The sequence below is a fragment of the Larus michahellis genome, chromosome Z, assembly GCF_964199755.1.
Source record: "Larus michahellis chromosome Z, bLarMic1.1, whole genome shotgun sequence".
Taxonomy (NCBI): domain Eukaryota; kingdom Metazoa; phylum Chordata; class Aves; order Charadriiformes; family Laridae; genus Larus; species Larus michahellis.
In genome coordinates, this window is record NC_133930.1 from 38,094,920 (window position 1) to 38,117,056 (window position 22,137).

The window sequence follows — 22,137 nt, forward strand, 5'->3', positions numbered from 1 at the left end:
GAAAGTCCACTCTCTTGGTCTTATAAGAGCATGCAAATTTTATAATTCTCTTCATAGAACCTGCAAAATCTTCAGGGATATAATGTTACAATTTCCCTAGATTAGATACTTACATTAGTAACCTGTTTTCACCTGTTATGTAGTTTGGGTTTGTAGATGCTCTGTTTATCATCTTAAAATGTAGCCAGTTTGGGTAGTTAATTTAAGCTAAATTACAACTTCTCTGGCCTAAAAAGCATTCCTGTAATATTTAACCTAATTCCATAAGTAGGGTATAATTTTTTTATTAGACAGTAATCTTCTGTCAGCTGTGCATACTTTTATGCATAAGAGAATTTAATGGTAAACCTACTTGTACCTTACAGCTTACTATCTGTTTTTTGAATTGCTGCTCTCTCTGGGGATATGGAAAATTACTATTTCTGTATGACAAATAGGAAAGTACTGTAATTCTCTGCAGAATTTTAACTAGCATGTACTATTCAGGTTGCAGAAGTCATTGTATGCATAGGCTGCACAAATTTTTAATGGATAACCAAAGTTAAATGATAACATGAGAATGTTTGCTGGAGTGAGTTCTGTTTGAAGATCACTGATCAGATCAAAGGACTTGGTGTGGAGGCACATGTGACACCTGTAGAAGACTGCTGTCATGGTGCATCTTGCAGAATCAGGGTCTGAAACATCAATGACATTTAGTGCACTGCTAATACGCTGTCCATGTGCTTTCTTTAAACAAACAGACACCCTTCCCCCAAACAAACAAAGAAACCCACAAAACCGAAAAATAAACCAGAAAGACCAGACAAACAAAACCCACAGACTGTTGTTCACACCCCTTCTGGTTTTGTTGTGATGTAAACTGTACCAGGCAATACTGCTTATCCAAGTATGTTATTATCATTATTAAGAAAGGCCTTTGCTAAATGTATCCTTTGAATTTTGTGCTCCAGAGTACTGTAAGTGTTTATTATGCTCTGATTCAAAATATCTAGATGTTTAAAAATGTTGCAGTTTTATTGGAAGTGGGCTTTTTTGGGTGTGGTTGGGTGGGGTTTTTTTTGGTTTTTTTGTTGTTGTTTAAGACTAACTGTACTTCCTTAGAAGGAAGTTAACAGCCTGAAGCTTGAAATTAATTTTCATAATACAGTAAGGGCCTTCATGCTTGTGAAGTTCTAAGCTTTATTTTCACTGCTTGGTATTATCCTGCTAGATTTTATTTATACCTTTCACTTTAATTGATGTTATACTAATAATATTTTTTCAAACAGAAAAGAATACTACTGAACCATTGCTAACATAATTCTTAGAAGTATTGGGCTGTATTCAAATAAAAGTTATCTTCTGTTGGTATGAGTTATAATCTGTCTGAGAAACCTAGGACAAAACAGTATTAGTTTTAACTTGCAGGGACCATGCTCAGCATAGGCTATTTGCTATGGAACTGTGAAAGAAAAACTGAGGGAATGTACTAGCTGTACTAGCTGATCGACTTAAGCTCTTGAATCACTATATTTTTCTGCTCAGTCTAACCTTGTGGAGTATTGGCTTTCACACACTAAAGATTCACAAGGTTAACTGTATGCCAAAGTGGTATTTAATTTGGGCACAGAGAATGAATCAGGTGTATTTTGTTCTACAGTATTCCAGAAGCCAGAAAGATGGGAAGGAGGAAAGATGCTACATTTGAAATAAATAATTTGTAGAAGACTTACTGAGATATTCCAATACTGCTTTCCAGAGATTATTTACCATTTTGATTGTAATATATAGCTGATACTATGTTGTCTATAATATTACAATGAGACATTTCCAAACTTGAGTTTTATTCTAATGATAAATGATATATCCAAGTCTAATTTGAATGATTAATATTCCGTCTTGAAGGTGGACCCCGTAGAGTCCAAATTCGTGGAAAAAATCTTAAGGAAATATATTATATATCTGGCTATGGCATGAAAAATTTGTATGACAACAGACAAGTTAACAAGATGTTAGAGGTGTATTGCTGCTTTTTGAGCTATTGTAGCAGTAGCTGTTTTTTGAATACTGAAATATGTTTACCTCCCACATACTTTGTTAGTTGGGCTGTGAAAATGAAGTTCTTTTAAAGGAGAATTAGTGCTGCTTGCACTGTGAGGATATAGTTTTGACCTAAGGCAAAACCCTAAGGCTTTTAAGTACCATACCTTAAAATTGCTTAAATTGATCATTCTTCATTAGTTCTTAACTTTTTCATAGGTGCTGCTTGAATTTATTGTAACTTAGAATTTTATCTTTGTACATGCAATAATGTGGTGAGCATTTCACAGATAATTACACTGTAAGCCAGCAGGAGTTGATTAGTAAATGATTCTATTATAAAAACAACATAACTTTATTTTTGGCCCAAAAGTTGTTTTTTTTTCAAACCAGATTTCAATTTGGCATTAAGGGAAAGCAGTTTAGCATTTCAAGTCCTTTCTGTTTTGGATGCACAGACCTGTAGGGAACATAACTGTCTTCAGGCCCTTTGTCCAGGGTTATATCCATTATCAAATAACTGTAATCCTGACTGCTTCTTGAGATCTTGCTCTTGGTTTGAGGATATGTATGTGAGAGCAGAGATAAACCACCTATTCATTACGCCTTGTTTGCGCTTTGCTGGCAAAAAGACAGGCATAGTATTACAGATTTTGCCTGAAAGGAGCTGGACTGAAAGTAAAGGCGGAGCTAAATATGGGAAGAAATTGACTTATTGAGACACTGCATGACTATTTCTCTTGTATCTCTGTGTTAAAACCCTTTTAAGGATTTGGTTAAACTAAGAATTCTTAGTAAAATTTTGTGCTTTGGCTGTGTAGGATATGTAGATTCTGCGGGGGGAGAAATTGGCCCTTTTAATAGGAAGAGGTTGGTAAAATTGTGTGAGAGAAGCCTAGAGTAGTTTCTGCTTTAGGCTCTTCAAAGGAATTGGAACAGAGTGGACTATGCAGTGCAATTTTTTTAGTAGTATTTGACAGTATAAAGCAGTGTGGTGTGGTTTTATCATGAAAACCATAAATACAATTACAGTTGTTAATCGGTTCTGTAAAGTAGGTATATATAAATGTATGATTAACTGAAAATACAATGATAATTGAAAAACTGAATTCCAGTTCCTTATTAGTGTCCTGATTTTGAGAGCCTTCAGAATTGTTTTGTCAATATTTCTCATCGGTTTCCTGGGAGAGAGCTTTCTCTTCAGAGTGCGTGCCTGAGGTCTTTGGAGAGAGCATCATGGAATCAGTACTGCATTGCAGTCAACTGCAAGACCAAGATATTTTATTTCATGTTGCCTTCATGCAAACAACTGTAGAGTTAGGGTCTTAAATATTTGTGCATCTTTCAGGTTGTGGGAGGGGAAAGATTCTGCATGGTTTTATTCTCTTCATTCTCCATGGAGACTCCATTGTCTCCATAGGAACACATTTCTTCCAGCAAGATTGATTGTTTCCACGTCTCCACTGGAATTTGCTTACAGTCCTTCCATCCTTCTGCAGTGTTCCAGTATTCTGTTTGTATTGTTTTCAGCCTTGAGGGTTCGGGGAAGGAGGAGTTAGGTTTGTAGAGAAAGCGTAGTACACTTTCACTTTGCTCAGGACTCAGCTGTACAAGTGCCTGGGCAAACTAACCTAATAAGACCTGCTTTGAGCAAGGGGTTGGGTTGCATGACGCCCAGAAGTCCCTTCCAACCTATATTATTCTGCAACTCTGTAGAAGCTGAGAGGGATAGAGAAAGAGTGGAGATATAAGTGCCTACACATGAGCCAACAAATTGTCAAGCTCAGCTGTATAGGATATAGCTTTAGCACAATGGACTTCAGAGGTGGGATAACTTTGACAAATCCTGTTTTGGCTGTCCTGTGTGTAGGAACTTATACCTTTCTTGCTTTAAGCGTAAGCTTTCCTTGGTAAAGTTAGTTTAGAAAAAGAGGCAAGGACGTTTTTTAAGTGTAAGGATTTGAATGTAACATTTTTATTGCAAATGAGGATGGAGTTATTTTAGTTTCAGATTAGGTTAGCAGACTTCCTCTGTCTGTTATGCCCGAATTTGGAGATCTGTAGCTGAATGGTTGTGAACAGTTTATATGCCATTTTTCAGTTCTTCACAAATTGATGAAAATATACATTAGAGATACAAGTAAGAATAATGAGAAGCTGGTGAATATGACTTTGTCAGTAATCAAATGTGGAATAAATACTTAGTTATGCATATATAGAATGTTCTTTAAAATATGACTTTTTTACAAATAACTGAATTTATGAACTAAATATCTTACTGTATGCAGGCTGCTGAAATCAAAGACACTTCTCAAAAATGTAAACAGAAGCAAGAGGTTTTGGAGATGAAAGATAAACAAGTAAGTCTTGATATTTGTACTTTTTTGGTGTTTCTTTGCTAATGTATTAATTCAGTCCTATCTGTAGCATATGCTGCATTCAGATAGAATGCTACTTCTTAAATTTGGCAGTAAAACACAGATAGGGTGGGGTTTTTTTGTGTCTTCTCTTCTGTTAGTGGAGAGGTAAACTTCTCTGACGAGGCTGCAAGAGCTTCCACGCTTCACTCTCTCCAGTCGTTAAAACGCCTATTATCAAACAGGTATTACTAAGGGACAGGTGTATGCTACATAAAATCAGTTACCTTAATACAACAAACGTAGGAGTAGGCAGTGTGTGTATGTATACTATATATTACAGGCTTTCTTGAAAAGCTACAGCCTCTATAGTACTGTAATGCACTCTGCATTAAACATGTTCTCAAATAATGTATGCAAGAGGCTAGGGTCGTTGCTTCTGTTAAGTGCGTATGTCCAGAATATGAAAGATATGTTGTAAAACAGAACTTCATCTAACCACGTGGTCAAGAAATTTATAAATTAAATGTTTAAGGGTGTAGTGTCAGTGTTGCACATTGGGTTTGTGCTGTAGGTTTTATGCAATCTTAGACTAACTTTCAAACATCTTAAGGAAGATCTTAAGCTTTAAGCTTCTGCTTTTGTAAAACTAAAGGAACTTCAAAAATTGATTTCAAGGCTTGATTGAATTTTTGCTTATGTGTTCCTAAATCTTAACAAAATCTTGTCAGTTCTTCAACTGTCATAGGTCTGCTGGAGCTATAAGAGACTCTTTACGGTTTTAGTGAAGGGTTACATCAGCATTAAATACCAGTTGCACAGATGTCCTAGTTATTTGTTGTAGGTTTTGTATGCTAAACTCCTTTAATGTTGGAAATACTCAAAATTCTTAGATTGAAGAAATTTATCAAGCTTTGAGAATGAAAAAAGATGAAGAAATGGACAGACAGAGGAAAATACAGAACACTCACAAGCTGATAGAGGACTGGAAGAATGAACTCAATACAATGGAAGTCTCTGAGAATCTTCAGCCACAAACTGATGCTCTTAATAATGAGCTGAAAAAACTACAAGAAGAAAGGGCAAATATCGATAGTGATATCAGTGATATAACAGCAGAGAAAATGAACCAAGAGAGGGAAAAGAAAAGTAAGTTACTAGGGGTTTTGTTTCTTGATTTTTCTTTTCTTTTTTTTTTTTAATGACTGTTCATACAGAATCTACTTGTCCTACTGTAGTGAAATAATTTGAGTCATTTACCTCAGGCCTCATAGCTGTGTCTTACACATATAGCAGTGCTCTTGCTCTTGTCTGTGACTGGTTTTATGAAAAGTAACAGAAACTGCAATTGACCTAAAAATCCTTCAAAAAATCAGTTTCCTCTGATCTCTGGGTAAAGAAGACTGCTTTGCCAGTTTAATTTTTTTCTGTTATTAAATTGAGGTGTGTACTGTTAGCAGGATACAGAAAAACAAAGCTGAAGGAAAAGCAGTTTGCTTTGAAGATGCAGTGTTTAAAATCATCTCCTTGTCAGTATATTAGCTATTGATGCTGCTTTTGGCCTTTCTAGATGAAGTTGAGCTAGCCTTAATAATAGTAAATTCCTTTATACTAGCCTAGGATTTACAATTAATTCGTTCTAAGATACAAAATTAAAAAAATTATAATGTAGCAGTTGTTGTATATATTCCTTGGTGAGCGTAGTATATTTGCACATACCTTTCTGTGGCACTTGTCATAGAATCCGAGAAGAAACTCATGTATAGAGAGACCGAGTGACCGAGGGAAGGAGATGCTATATATTTTACCTTGAGAAGCACAGAAAGTATTTGATCTCTGTTTCTTCTGAATAGCATGTGCATTTGCACACAGTCTATTGTCACACATTTGGTTTTCTGCAAACGTGAAATAACACTCAGAGATTTCATGTTGCTGGTCCCACTGCCTCTTTCTCTTGGCATGTTTTTGGTTTTAAATACAAAGATAGAACAAGTTTTGAAAAGAGGTGTTTTTAGGACTAAAATCCTATGTTTTTACTGCGCCACCACGTTTTGTTATAATTTGGGTAAGTCTTCCTTTTATTTTAGATTTTAAGCTTTAATAGTGCTTAATTTTTCTTTAGAATAAGCAGCATCTTGATTGTGGGAATAGAAACTCTTAATTCTTATAATCTTGTAACAACTTTATGGCTGGAGTAGCGTAGTCAATAAATATTAGGAAATGCTGGTTATAATGTGTACTTGCTATGGACTCTGTTTAAGAAACTGCCTTAAATTACAGGAATAATTGATCGCCTCGGACAACTTAATAATATAATGAATATGAAAGAAGAGAATCTTAAAGGGAGATTCCGAGACACACACTCTGCTCTTATGTGGCTAAGAAAGAACAAAGACAAGTTTAAAAAAAAAGTTTGTGAACCCATGATGCTTGAAGTAAGAAAATTTACTTACTTATCACTCTATCCAGTTAATGTTTAGTTTATTTATGCCTTGCAAGGCTTCGAAAATGACATTAAGACTTTCAAGACACATCTTGGAATTTACAATTACATGTGGGATACATTAGCATGGTGAACTGTTTGTAATTTCAATTCTTTAGGCAATGTAGTAATAATCAACATTGAGTAAGATGGGGGGGGTTCCTTTCCCTTCCCTCCTCATAAGCAATCCTTTATTAGGGACCCCCTTGCAGATTTCCTCTAAGGTACATCCAATCATTTAGACTTAAGTAGTTCTTATTTGCTGCTTAAAAAAGCAGTGATAGTTACAACTGAATACCTCCCCTTACAGCACAGCCCGCTTGGCAGCGGTTACATGTCACTGGATCCCTGGGTGTTTTTGTGGTTTGCTTTGCACAGCCAGCTACAGACACAGAAACACCTCATCTATCCCTAGTTTTGTTTTGTGTTTTGGTTTGATGGGTAGTGTATTAGCTAGGAATTGCAGGACTAAATTCTCAGAGATACTGCTTTTCTAGTGTATTCCTCCACCATTATCCCATTCATGTGCAATATGTGCTCCATATAATGTGAAGAGGATGGAGAACTCCAGTGCATTTGTCCTCTTCAGAATTGCAAGCTTATTTTGATAGTATAATGCTACAGTTTAAATTAGTTGAATGTTGAATATTTGCATACCAATTCTTATGCTTTGTGCATGCACTAGAACTATGCAAAATTACTTTTGTTTAGTATAAAATACCAAGTGTTTCCTGTTATTACCAGAACTTACAATTCTTCCTGGAAGACCACATCAAGTTAATTTTATAAATGCCTTGATAGGATGCCTTTGCTTTTACTTTAAGGACTCATTAACCTCTGTAACATCCACTAGTGTCTGAATTTTTCTTTGTTATTGTGTAAGTTAGTCTCATGTACTCATTCTAGCTTTCAAATTGCTAGTAAGTGTACCCAGCCTTTGGCTAACTTGAGATTATTAACTTGTAGTTCTGTGTAATTTTGCCTTTGTATGTGACGTTCTAGCATTAACATTTCATTCAGATAGGAAAAGCTTCACCCATGTTAGAAGTGGATTTTTTTAATGATATTTTTTTAAGTATTCAAAGAGAATGCAATCAATCCATGAAACTCTGTCTTTCAAGGGCTTCACAGTTCTGGTGATGTTCACTGTGCCCAAATCGAAGGACATATGAATAATTTAGGTTGAATGTTTCTAAACAGTGAGATACCTTTAGTAGTACTGGAGCAGAGGCACTAGACGTGAGAGGTGGTGATTGCAATTGTAAGGTTAGGGTGGAGCAGAGGAGCGGGAGGTGGTATGATGGAGACAGTGATAGCTCCAGGAATGCTGAGAAAGGATATGGATGGCTAAAAACTAAATGCAATGACATGTGAGTTACTGTAGGTTTCCTCCCAAGAGAACTGGTTGCGAAAAGACAGGGAATGTGTCTTTAAAGACATTTAAACATTGTCTTTGTTTTCATTAAATGTAGGCTTGGATATCATCTGACTGCTTAAAATGTTTTGGGGAAGGTGTTAAGTCCAATTGTATTAAATCACTTTCTCATTACCTTTCTTTATCAGATCAACATGAAAGACAATAGACATGCTAAGTATGTTGAAAATCACATTTCAGCCAATGACATGAGGGCTTTCGTTTTTGAGAGTCAAGAAGATATGGAAATGTTTCTTGTGGAGGCAAGTAGGCACAAATTTTAAAAACTGATTAAATACTGAGGTAGGAGCCTTAAACTTTGGAGTTTACCAAGTAAGTGTATTTAATAAGTTTTGATTGGCGAGATCAGCACAATAGCTAATACAAAGTATTCAAAGGTTTTCTTCTGAAATAAGGTTATTTTTTTTAAAGCTTGGACCAACTGGAAGGATGCTGGAATACTCAGAAAATATTTTTTATTCAGAAAATATTTTTTTTTTAGAAATAACTTTTGTCTTCCTTGACAACGCAATAATCACTGAGGAGAAAATACAAGTACAAGAAAATGACAAGAGCAGGAAGCTTCAAATTTAGTACAAAGCATTTCCAGTGCCTCCTGACTAAAGAGGCAAGAGGGCATCTTTTGTGAGAACACAATGATCCAACCATCAAATCAAGCTTATATTTTCTTAATACTGCTGTTTCCTGGAGAGATAAGGAGATTTTTTCCTCTGAGAGCCAGACAGATGACGCAGGAGAAAAAAGCCACAATATACAGCATTAACTGCCATAATGCTTCCTACACTGTCCATGGAATAGTGCAATAGTAATGTGACAAACTATCCTGAAATTTTTGAAGACCTATTCTGCCCTTCACAGAGGCTAGTAATTTTTATATACATGAACAGTAGTGGTGATATCTGAGGTTCTGGGCGCTTCTCTGCCTCCATGGGTGTGGAACCCAGTGCAAGGCTGCTTTAAGCAGCTGAACTGATCTTTCATTTGTATCCTCAGTCTTTTCTGACCTGACCTGTTAGGATCAGGCTTTTCAGAGCCTCTGTAGCCAGCGGTCTGCGATTATTTGTGCAAAATGGCCATACAACCTGAAAGAGGGGGCTTCTTTATGACATCCAGCTTGTCTATTTAAATTGAGAATCTGGCTCTGGGTTTCTTTGGTTGCTTTTGTTTTCTCTAATGCATAGTATTTTCATAGAGAGACATTAACTGAGCTTGGCATTTAGAGAACTCAGTCATGCCTGAGCCAGAGTGCATTTTTATGGGTTCTTCAGAGGTTGTCAGTTTGAAATAATTCCAATTCTGTGAATCAAGAATGAATTCTTGACTTTCATATAGTGAATTTTTCCGCTCTTTTTTACAAAAAAATCTAATGTAATCTATATTTAGATGCGTGATCATCAGAAACTAAGAGTGAATGCTGTATGCGCACCTGCTGAATCATGTGCTGAAAGCTTACCTTCGAGACCTATTGAAGAATTACAGTATGTATCAGATCATATCAGTAGGGAATGGTTTTAAATACAATGTTTTGGTGGTGTTGCTATATTTTAGAATTTTCTGTGCAAATCAGATTTTCACCAATTCAATTCTTTATGACCCTTCAGTAACTTCAGCTTGGTTACCTACCAGATTTGGTTTCTGATTCATGCTTTTTTTTTTTTCTTCTCTTTAGCCGATACGGATTTTTCTCATACTTACGAGAGTTATTTGATGCTCCTCGTCCTGTAATGAGTTATCTTTGCTCACAGTACCGTGTTCATGATGTCCCTGTGGGAACAGAGAAGACCAGAAACATGATTGAAAGGGTGAGATGTCCTAAATACAACAAATACACCGGTGGTCTAGAGTTTTATTTCAGAAATTCTTTAGAAAGTTAAGTGGAGAAAGCAAAAAATTGTTTTAGTCTTCAAATTGGCCTTTAGTCACTTCTTCTCACTTGAAGAGCTCATTATACACAAACATGTTGCCAGATATTTTAACAAATCCAATCAGTCTAATGCAGTACTTCACAGAAAGTTAAATATATCTTTCACCTGCATACTGTTCCAAGTCAGTTATATTAAGGTTTTTTTTATTATAATAAGTTCTACTTTAAGTGCCTGAGATATTCTGGGCAAAATTTTGATCAGTTACTAGTACATGACGATGCTGACCTGTCACAATGATTAGAAGCTCCCTTTTTTTTTTTTATATACATTAAGATGTTCAGTTTCTGGAAAATACAGTTGTATTTGGTCAGAATTGATGTGATAAATGGTATATAAACCTTTTGGATCCTTAGAAATAGACTGAGAGCTCCCACTGGGAATAATGTCCCTATCTTAGTCTTTCATGGGTTCTTGCAAGCTCATCAGTGCTGGATTATAATGGGTAACACACATGACAGGTTTCAATTTAAATCCTTATTCACTTCTCCATGTGTGCTGGACATCTGTTGCCTAGCTTGTACAGACAGGGAACTCTTGAACATAGAATCATAGAATGCTTTATGTTGGAAGGGTCCTTAAAGATCGTCTTGTTCCAACCCCCTGCCATAGGCAGGGACACCTCCACATTGACCAGGTTGCTCAAAGTCCCATCCAGCCTGGCCTTGGAACACTTCCAGGGATGGGGCCTCCAATACTTCCCTGGGCAACCTGTTCCTTTGTCTCACCACCCTCACAGTAAAGAATTTCTTCCTAGTATCTAATCTAAATCTACCCTCTTTCACTTTAAAACTGTTACCACTCGTCCTGTCGCTACACTCCCTGATAAAAAGTCCCTCCCCACCTTGTCTGTAGACCTCCTTTGGGTACTGGAAAGCTGCTATAAGCTCTCCCTGGAGCTCCATCCAACCTGGCCTTGAACACTTCAGGGATGGGACATCCTCACCTTCCCTGGGCAACCTGTTCCAGTGCGTCACCACCCTCAGAGTGAAAAATTTCTTCCTAATATCTAATCTAAATCTGCCCTCTTCCAGTTTGCAGCCATTACCCCTTGTCCTATCACAACATGCCCTTGTAAAAAGTCCCTTTCCAGCTTTCTTTTAGGCCCCCTTCAGGTACTGGAAGGCTGCTATGAGGTCTCCCTGGAGCCTTCTCTTCTCTAGACTGAACAACGCCAACTTTCTCAGCCTGTCTTCGTAGGAGAGGTGCTCCAGACCTCTTATCATCTTTGTGGCCCTCCTCTAGACCTGCTCCAACAGATACACATCCTTCTTGTGCTGAGGACTCTAAAGCTGGACACAGTACTCCAGGTGGAGTCTCACCAGAGTGGAGGAGAGAGGCAGAATCACCTTCCTTGACCCGCTGACCACGTTTCTTCTGATGCAGACCAGGATATGGTTGGCCCTCTGGGCTGAAAGCACGCATTACCAGCTCATGTTGAGCTTCTCATCAAGCAAGACTCCCAAGTCCTTCTCAGGGCTGCTTTCAAGCCATTCTCTGCCGAGCCTCTCAAGCCATTCTCTGCCCAACCTGTATTTGTGCCTGGGATTGCCATGACTCAGGTGCAAGACCTTGCACTTGGCCTGGTTGACCTTCATGAATTTGGTGTATGCCCACCTCTCAAGCCTGTCAAGGTCCCTCTGTGGTATCTCTCCCCTGCAGTGTGTCGACCACGCCACACAGCTTGGTGTTGTCAGCAAACTTGCTGAGGGTGGACTCAATCCCAATGTCCATTTCATTGACAAAGCTGTTGAACAGCACTGGTCCCAGTGCCAACCCCTGAGAATGCCACTCATCACTAGTTTCCACTTGGACATCGAGCTGTTGACCACAACTCTTTGAGTGTGATCATCCAGCCAATTCCTTATCCACCAACTGGTCCATCCATCGAATCCGCCTCTCTCCAATTTAAAGACCAGGATGTAATGTGGGACAGTGTCAAATTCCCCTTATCTACCAGTGCTGTAGCACCATCGTAGAAGGCCACCAGATTTGTTAGGCATGACTTGCTTTTGGTGATGCCATGTTGGCTGTCACCGATCACCTCCTCATTTTCCATATGCCTTAGCATAGTTTCCAGGAGGATCTGCTCCATGATCTTGCAGGGCACAGAGGTGAGACAGACCGGCCTGTAGTTCCCCAGGTCTTTTTTCCCCTTTTTAAAAGCGAGAGTTACATTTCCCGTTTTCCAGTCAGTGAGAACTTCACCAGACTGCTACAACTTTTCAAACGTAATGGAAAGTTGCTTAGCACCTTCATCCACCAGTTTCCTCAGGACCTAAGGATGTATTTCATTAGGTCCCATGAGAATGTGTACCATTAGGTTCCTTATATGGTTTCGTACTTGATTGTCACCTACAGTGGGTGGTTCTTCATTCTGACAGTCCCTGCCTTTGCCTCCTGCGACTTGAGTGGTGTGGTTAGAGCCCTTGCTGGGGAATACTGGGTCAAAAAAGTCATTGAATACCTCAGTCTTCTCCATATCCTGAGTAATCAGATCTCATGTTTCCTTCTGGAGAGGGCCCACATTTTCTCTAGTCTTTCTTTTGTCGCTGACATACTCATAGAAGTTTTTCTTGCTGCCCTTGATGTCCCTGGCCAGATTTAATTCTATCTGGGCTTTAGGTTGCCTGATTGCTGGCTGCTTGGACAGTTTTTCTGTGTTCCTCCCAGGCTACCTGTCCTTGCTTCCACCCTCTGTAGGCCTCCTTTTTGCTTTTGAGTGTGTCCATGAGCTCCTTATTCATCCATGCAGGCCTCCTGGCCTTTTTGCCTAACTTCCTCTTTTTTGGGATGCATTGCTCCTTAGCTTGGTGGAGGAGATTCTTGAATATTAACCAGCTTCCTTGGGCCCCTCTCCCCTCCAGTGCTTTATCCCATGGAACCCTACCAACAGATCCCACAAGAGGCCAGAGCCTGCTCTCCTGAAGTCCAGGGTGGTGAGCTTGCTGTGCACCCCCTTCACTGCCCTAGGGATCTTGAACTCTACCATGGTCACTGCAGCCAAGGCTGCCCTTGAGCTTGACATTCCCCGCTAGTCCCTCCTTGTTGGTAAGGACAAGATCCAGCATAGCTCCTCTCCTCGTTGGCTCCTCTACCACTTGGAGAAGAAAGTTGTCATCCATGCATTCCTCCTGGGTTGCTTGTGCCCTGCTGTTTTGTCCATCCAACAGATATTGGGGTGGTTGAAGTCCACCATGAGCACCATGGGAGCCTGTGAACAGGAGGCAGCTCCTATTTGTCTATCGAGGGCCTCATCTACTCAGTGCTCCTGGTCAGGTGACATGTAGCAGACCCCCACTGTAATGTCACCTGCCCCTGAGTTCCCTTTAATCCTGACCCATAAGCTCTCTTCTTTGAATTCAGAAGACTACTTTGGGCTCTCTGAGGACAGTAAGAGTTGCTTTTTTGAGAAACTCAGGGAACAGGCTCTGTGAATAGAGAACAATTCCTGTTTTATTTGGGGTAGCTGTTGCTCCTTCCTGTCTTCTGTGTTTCTGAGGCTCTAAGAATGAGGAGTGGGAAAGTAAGAGTGGAGGGGGTCCTACATGAAAAGCTTCTCTTTTAATGTTCTTTCTAAGCATTTTCATCTTTACACTGCAGTTCTTCCATAACTCTGTGTTTATCACCTGATGTAGCAGATTACCTATATGATGGGTCTTTGAGTTAAATTTTGTAAATCGGTAGGTATTACTCCTTAGGTACTCCTTTCCAGAACTCTGTGGGCAGCAAGTGAAAAAATCGCTGGTCTAGGGGCAAAGATGAGCCACTATTCTGAACGTGTTGCTCGTGGCACTTTCTCAGTTCACTTGTGTAAAGTTTTTTTTCTCTGTTTTTATTATTTTTGATTGAGAAATGTGTTGTTTGCAACATTTTGTTTCACACATGTCAGAGAAAGCTTTATTTTAAAAGGAGACCTGTTTCATAGAGCTGAGCATATGGAAAAAGGACTAGGATGGAGATGTTGTCAACCATAGTGTGAGCTGTAAAACGAGGTAAATGCAGTTTTCAGTGTCCTGGAATCAAATCAACAGAATATTGCTGGTGCTGTGTGTATAATCTGAAAAAATCCTTAGTCAAATTTATGCTGTGCTATGCAGGCTTTTTGCTGTTCCTGGTTTACTGGACACTTTATATTTTCTTCACTGGAAGTTCATGCATTACAGCTCACTTTATGGTTTCATCTATTAATTTCTTTATTTTGGTTCTTTGATACACTTTACGTATTACACATCTACAGCAAGTACAATCCTTGTTCATAATGCAGTACAAATAATAAGTTTTTTCCAGTGTCTATGTGTAATATCAGAATAATCAGAATCATAGTCTGTTTGACAGTATCTTATCGGTTCTTTGCTGATCAGTCTGAATTGCAAGTATAATGATGTATTAAACTTGACATCATCTTTTTGCAAAGGCTTGTTAACAAATCGGAGGCTTGCATAAACTGAAGTTCTTTACTGTGGATTTTAGGATTCCTTGTTCTGAAAAGCATTGCCTTAACTAACGCTTTTGTCAGTTTAATATTTTTGTATGTTTTTAGGTCATACAAGAAACCAAACTTAAGCAAATATACACAGCAGAAGAAAAATACATTGTTAAAGTATCTGCTTATACAAACCTAATGCTCTCTACTAACACATCCCTGAGGGTGGCACAGTTTCTCAGTAGTTCAGTGGACACAGATGAAAGAGTACAGTTGGAAAACCAGCAACAGGTAGGAATTTATTTCTGTGTTGAATATGATGAGAACTACTACCCACTTTATCGTCTAGAAAGCATACTGTACTCGCATGTGTTAGTATGGTATGTTTGTAGTAAGAATGCTAGCTAGTGGTGTGTGTTCTCTTATTTCAGGACATCAATAACACATTAAAGTCATTGGATATGCGTTTGACTACATTGTTTGAGAGACAGAAACATCTGGAACGCAGAGACAACAAGCTCAGGCAACAGAAGAAGGAGCTTGTAGAGAGAGGAAACAGGAGGAGACAGTTGGAATCAAAAATTGGTGTGAAGTATGATAGGTAGGAAACAAACCATTATCTATGAAACAGAAACAATTTTAATAGCAAAGGTAATTTGCCTTCCTTTTACTGCAGTGTGCATTCACCCTTACAAAGTAACCAGTAGTTGAGCATCAGGTATGGGTGATAAGACAAAGAAGATATTGAGAAATGGAGATTAAGACAGTATTTGAGAAACCATGTAACAATGTTCCAAATGGTTTCCTGTAATAAAATCATAGGATTCCAGTGAGAGATCATAGCACTCATTTACTCAAATATTACTGTAGTCTTCTGTCTTGGTCGCACATATCTGGTTATACCATAATGTACATAAATGGTACTAAGTAAGCATGTCAGGGATTGAGTTGGACCCTGGTTGTCCACAGTATTTGTCTTAATGTATTTTCTGGTTTTGTGGACCTCTGCAATTAGTTCTTCTGTTACTGCATTATCATAAGGGAGACCCTGGCAATGGTTCAAGAGGTGGTTCATTTCGCTTGAGCTAACACTCTCAGAAGGCAGTGTAGATAAGATTGCTTCACTCACTCCGCTGCTGTAACACAGTACCAGCAGACCTTGCACCCTCAAATGCTCCTATGTGTTCTTATGCCATGCCACTTTTCATTTTCTGAAGTTGGTGCTGGTGCCAGAATACAATTCGAAGGCAGGAAGTGGACCCTTTACTTAAACAAATATTGATTAAATCCTCCTCTTTGAAAAAATAATTATACTTTTAATTTTGAATAGGGGTAAGAATCTGTCATGGTTTTGGCCGGATTGGCCAAGCAGAACAACAGATGGCCCTTCCCCCCCTCTCTTCTCAGAGAGGAGAGGAAGAGATAAGGAGATTTATGAGTTTAGAAAAAGAACTAAACTACTTTAATGAAAATAATAATAAATAAGAAAATAGTAAATAATAATAGAATAATAAAAATGAAAGAAAAAAAGTATACAATATATACAAAACCGTATCCAGCTCCCAGGATGACGATCACATCACCAGCAGACACAGGAAAGTCCCAGACTGGAGTGAACGACGGACAGGAGCTGAATTCCAGAACGGGAGTCAGGAATGCTCGGATCGGGATCAAAGGCAGACGAACAGACAGGGTCCTCCTCAGATGTTGGCCATTGAAGAAAAGACGAGTCAGAGCCCCCCTTGCCCCTTTGATCCCTCAGCTTTTACACTGAGCATGGTGCAGATGGGATGGAATACCCTGTTGATCAGTTTTGGGTCACCTGTCCCGTCCGCTCCACCCTGCGGGTGGGACCCCTCTACGGTTCTCCATGTCCGACCCTCTAACGGGGCAAAACAGCGAAATTAGCTGACCTTGGTCATTATAGCAATAAGTGTAAGCAAGAGCCTCGCTGCATACCATTCCTTGGTACAATCAGGTCTTATCACTCTGAGAGTGAACAGTGTCTGAACAATATGCCGTTAATTTCAGAGTTTAGTCAGTTAGAAGAGGCCCAGCTAAAAAGTAAAATTACAAATCAGAAAATTGGTTCTGTTTTACCTCAAACCAGGACAGAATCCTGATACAATTACAGACAAGGGTGTTACAAGTTTTCTTGTATAATCTGGATGCCTTTCTGTAGGGATAGAAATTCTTTAAATAATCCTTGCAGTGAATATAATTATTTTCAAATATTTGTGTTTCTAATTGATACGAATATCTGAATTAAGCTGGATATAATTTTGAAAGCAATATACAGTGACACAGTCATATAGGTTGGAAGGGACTTCATGTAGTCCGTAGTCCATCAGTGTTCTCAGAGCAAGGTCAACACCTGAATCCAGATGAGGTTTTCAGGACTGTATGCCACTACACCTTGAAAGTCTCCATGGATATTGCACGACCTGTTTGGGCATCCTATTCCACTACTTGACTGTCCTTATGGGGAAAAAGTTTCTGCTCACATCCAGTCTGGATCTTTCTTGTTTCAACTTGTGTCCACTGTCTGTCATCCTTGATCTGTGCACATCCTGTCTGTGCACCTCTTACAAGAGCCTGGTTCCATCCTGTCAGTGGCCTGCTTGTAGGAAGGACAGTGGGAGTTGCTATTAGGTGCCCCAAAGCTGTCTCCTGTCTAGGGTAAACAAGCTGAGCACCCTCATGCTGTCCTTACAGGGCCTGTGCTGTAGCCCCTGGCCATCTTCGTTGCTCTCCAAGTTTGCTCCAGTTTGTTGACATTTGGGGCCGGGGCAAAACTGGGTGCAGTGCTGAACAGAAAAGTCACTCTCCTTCTGCAGGTGCTTCCATTCATACAGCTAAAGGATGCTGGGGAGCCTTGCTGCTGCCAGGGCACACTGCTGGCTTATGCTTATCTCATTGTCCTCCCGTACCTCAAGTCCTTTTCTACATAGCTCCCCAGACAGTCTGTCCGGAGCCTACATCCCTTCCAGACCCACATTCTTCACAGGGGCAGGACTCAGCATTTGTCCTTGCTGAATCTCATGAGCCTTCTGTCAACACCTACCTCCAGCCTCAGCAGACCCCTCTGAATGGCAGGCCTATTACTCCCCGCACTTTAATGTCACCTGTAGGGTCCTCCATGTCTTGCAGGGATGTTAAACAGGATGGGTCCTAGTTCTTAATCCTGTGGTACCTGACTTGATACTGGCCTCCAGGCAGAATACAACAGACAAACCGTGACCCTCTGAGCCTGACCATCCAACCACCTTTTTTTTTTTTTTTTTTTTTTAACCTATCTAGTCTTTCATCCATCCAGACTGTAGTCCTCCAACTTGAGTACAACAATATTGTGGGAGGCAGCATTGAAGAACTTAGGATAATGGGTCTGTATCCAGCTTAATGCTCCCAGGTGCAACCAGTAGTAAGGCTGAGCATGTCTTCCCAGTAGATACGTTCACACAGAGCACATCTAAACACAGCACCAGTGGCCTCATCATGTTCCTACTCTGTCTGAGCAGGACGGGGCTCCCCTAGTGAGACTACCATGCATACATATGGGCAATGTGGATCCCATCAGCAGCTGGCTTTAGACAATCTGAGTCTGCACAGCAGCTGCCCCTGGATCTCAGTCTCCCCAGTTGCTGGTACCTGGACATGGAAAACCCTGAGGCTGCATCCCTTCTCCTGTTGCCTGTACAGGCTGCTTCACTCACCCGTGTGCACACACTTGTAGAACTGGATGGGACTCCCTGGTTTCCCAGTAGCCCTCAGAGACAAAAAGGCATACAAATGTGCAGACATAGCCATGACTTACCTAGTCCCCCCCAACAGTGAGTACCACTGTAATCTTACCCTTAAATATATGCACATGTCAGCAGGTCTCATCCCTAGAGACAGCAGACCTCATAGTCTCTGGCAACCAGGCGGGACTCCCCTGGCCTTCCAATAGCTGTCTCCTCCTGTGGTTTCACCCTTAGTGACAAACACACCCCCTTGGCTCCCAGGCCGCTTCACCTACTTGCCAGCTAGTCTGGCTTGGTCTTCCTTAGGGATCAAACACTCCCTTACATACCTGCACTTGTGCCAGGTGCTGGCACCGTGGACACAAAGGCCTCTGACCTGTGGGCCCACTCCAGTGTCTGTCGCTTAAGTCTGCTCACTCTGGTCTCTCCAGTTGCTAGCACCATAGACAAGCAAGACCTCTCCTCTGACTTGTGATCTCACTGCAGCTGCTAGCACTTAGACTCCCATACACACGCTTGAATGCTGATTAGAGAGTCACTCACTCGGGAGAAGAGTGAAAAATGGAATTGAATAAGAAAAGAGTGTGCCAACTAGGCATGGCTGGACAAGGGTATGGACCAGGCAGCTATTTACATGTAACTGTCCCTTTTATCCCTCTTTTTTCCCCCACTTGTTCTCCAAGTAGTCTAGATGCCTCCGTTTCCACACATTTGGTTTCTCCCCTGAATATCTAATAGTAAGTCCTGTGCAGTTGCAAAATGCTTTTCTGCTGCATCCCATAATACGCCCCCCTTCAGTCCAGTGTGTGCTGCAGTGTTGACTTGACTTGTTGGGTTTCACGCATGAACACTGGTGCTGAGGCTGTCCCTTCCTCTAAGTCCTTAATTTGGGTTCCCACCTGCTAGGGTGCTGTGCTTCTCTGGGCTTGTGGAGATGGACGTGGGCTGATGGCTCCTGTGATGGACCTGAGGGTAGCCAGAGTAGGGTGGTATTTGGGCTTCACCCACCTGCGATTGTCTTTCCTTTTGGGTGTGCAGGTCAGCTTTTATCAGATAACCTAATGGAAAGCCTTGGTAAAATTGAGGTAAATGGCAACCTCATGTTCTCCTGTCATCCAGTTGTTTTATATTTGGGTTCATGAGGTGTCATGTACCCTTGGTAAATTCTGCTGACTTCCTGATCACGTTCTCCCTTACGCCCCTAGAATAGGTTTCTGAGGAGACTTGCTCCACAGTTTTCCCAGGATCAAAGTAAGAATGGTTCATTTGTAGTTTTCTGGATCATCCTTTTGGCCCGTTTGGCCATTTTGAAGATCCCCAAATGCTTTGCAGCTCACTAAACGCCCTGATTATTTCATATGAAGTTCTTCATAATTATGTGGTTTTGAGCTTTAAAATGAGTGAAAAATGTGGTTTTCTGCAGTAAGTTGAGGACACAAGTTTTTTTATTGGTACATATAACAAGAATGAAGCAAACCTCCTGAACTCTTCTGTGTCGTATTGTTGCAAGGAACTAGCAGCAAAAGAAAAATGTCATCCTTAAATTGATATTTTTTTTTAATCCTGAAATTTACAGAAGTAAAGGAGTATGGTTACTGAGTGATGCCCTTAGTAGCCAAAATCAGAGTTTCTTTAATTATGATTTTTTTTTGTTTTTTAATTTCTTAGGTTTAAGGTGCATAAATTGGGAATACTTCTAATGTGTTTGGGATCTTTAGGTATACAAATTCTTATTCTTGATAGCTAACATCACCAAGATTAAGAATTTTTGTGGTTTTGTACAGTTTATTTTTGATCAGGATTAATCAAATATTGATTCCTCCCATAGTTTAAAACAGCTGGAACAAGATGCTGTCAACTTAGAGAAAGAATCTCAACAGGCAAATGTAAAGATCAAAGAAATAAATACCCAAAAAGCAAGACTTGTTACTGAATTAATGCATCTCATAAAGGTATGTATTTTTAACTTGATATGTGATCCACTGTTGTGAAAACTCCAATTCTTGGAGTACGTGTAGGAGGCATGCAACATTTGGATGTGTTACTGTAAATGTTTACGAGCTAACTTGCTTCAAGATAAACATCTTTTGAAGCTTTTGTGAACTTGAACTTGTTCATCTGTTGTTGATTCAACCTGTAGATCATTCGCTTGCGTTGATTTAGACTCTGAGTGACTGCAGTCTTACAATCCATGGTCTGATTCAGTAAATGCAGGAACGAAATAGGAATTAACTGTGTAACCATTTCAGCCTATATATTTTCAGAATACAGCATAGTTCTCTGAATTGTTCCTTCCACCCTATTTCATGATCTCCTTTTCTTATCTTTTTTGAAAAAAGAGTAGTCATTAGTAATGTGAAAAATTGACCTAAAACTGTAAGGATCCGTAATTATGGAAGAGGGCTAGGATGGGAAAAGTACTCAAGTCTCAGGCTTCAATGTTGCAAGGTTTTCTTTAACTTAAAAAAGATGAAAACAGTCTGGACTTAACTGTTGCTTTAGCTTAGCCTGTAAGCCCTAATAATGGGAGCTGCCATTCACAAGGTGAATTTTCTTAGTATTTTTTTAATAACTGAAGAGCAATAAACAGTTACTTTTAGTTCCAAGGCAATCTGCTTGTGCTTTTGCACTCAGCAATAAATGGTGCCATTCTTGCAGCCACTTTGAGCTTTGCCATGCCTTAGTAATGTTGAAATGTGTTCTTGCTTACCCCTGAAAAGAGTTGAGTATTGCCTTTGAACTGAGTCAGTACAGTTTAGTTGCCGGTATTTATGTAACAAGTATAATTAAAATAATATATAATATATAAATATAATAAATAAAGAAAAATATTCCAAATGGGTGGGCTGTTTCTGTTTGTTGATAGGCATGGACTGCAGCAATTGGATTGTTTCAGAGATCACCTTTGGGTCTGCTAGACAAAGCAATTTTGGAAACATCTAAGAATGGCAGAAGACATCTGCCATGTTAAAAGCATTGCTTAGGGTGTAGATTACAGAACTTGCAGAACTTGTGCAGGTAATAACAGTACTGAAAACAAGCTCTTTTTAAAACTTGTGCAAATGCTCTGTGTTTAAAACAGGAATTTCTAAAATATGCTTTTTATTTTTGTATTTGATGCCCATTTCCCAGTATGTAAACTGTCCAACTGTGTTGCTGTTGGAAAGTGCAGCTGAAGTTGTTTACTGGCTGCTATATGACCTGCCTGAAGGAGTGTCTTAATGTCTTTTTCACCCAGTATGGGAAAAAGGATATGACACATACTGTGTATTTCTCAGTATATCAGGGGCCTAGGGGAGGATGGACAGTATTTGCCTGAAATAGTTATTGATTACAAAGGGGATTTATTTCAGTTGTGTATCAGCTTAATTTCACACTTTGTGTGCTGTAGGAAAAATACGTGAGTACATACAGAAGAGAAGAAAATGTTCTGATACAAGAAAGGTGTTTCATTATGTGTTTTATCAGTATTGTTGAAATCCATACATTTCTGGTCATCCCTAAACCAGACTTCATGAATGCTTCCAAGTTTATGGGAGCCCTTGTACTTCAATAGGTTTTGTGGTTATACTAGCTGTAGGCTATTAAAGTCATAAAAACTTAGGTAGTGGTATGTTTCAGGCATACTCTTGCCACAGAATGAATTTTAAAACATATGTGGGATTTTTCTGTGTTTGCATGGTGCCAATGTGATCTACTTTTTTAAGAGTTCTGGGGCTTTTGTGGAACAGTCAACTAGAGCGATAGGCT

General features: G+C 39.7%; 1 protein-coding gene across 1 annotated transcript in view; it reads left to right on the plus strand.

Moving 5' to 3' along the window:
- The window catches only part of SMC5 (structural maintenance of chromosomes 5), a 55,165-nt gene that overhangs the window by 16,320 nt on the left and 16,708 nt on the right, over positions 1-22,137 (plus strand). Inside the window, exons 8-16 of the mRNA XM_074570200.1 lie at positions 4,311-4,382; positions 5,273-5,528; positions 6,660-6,814; positions 8,425-8,538; positions 9,680-9,774; positions 9,966-10,098; positions 14,762-14,935; positions 15,076-15,245; positions 20,216-20,339. Of these exons, the coding sequence (XP_074426301.1) occupies positions 4,311-4,382; positions 5,273-5,528; positions 6,660-6,814; positions 8,425-8,538; positions 9,680-9,774; positions 9,966-10,098; positions 14,762-14,935; positions 15,076-15,245; positions 20,216-20,339 (1,293 nt within the window). The remainder of the gene's footprint in view (positions 1-4,310; positions 4,383-5,272; positions 5,529-6,659; positions 6,815-8,424; positions 8,539-9,679; positions 9,775-9,965; positions 10,099-14,761; positions 14,936-15,075; positions 15,246-20,215; positions 20,340-22,137) is intronic.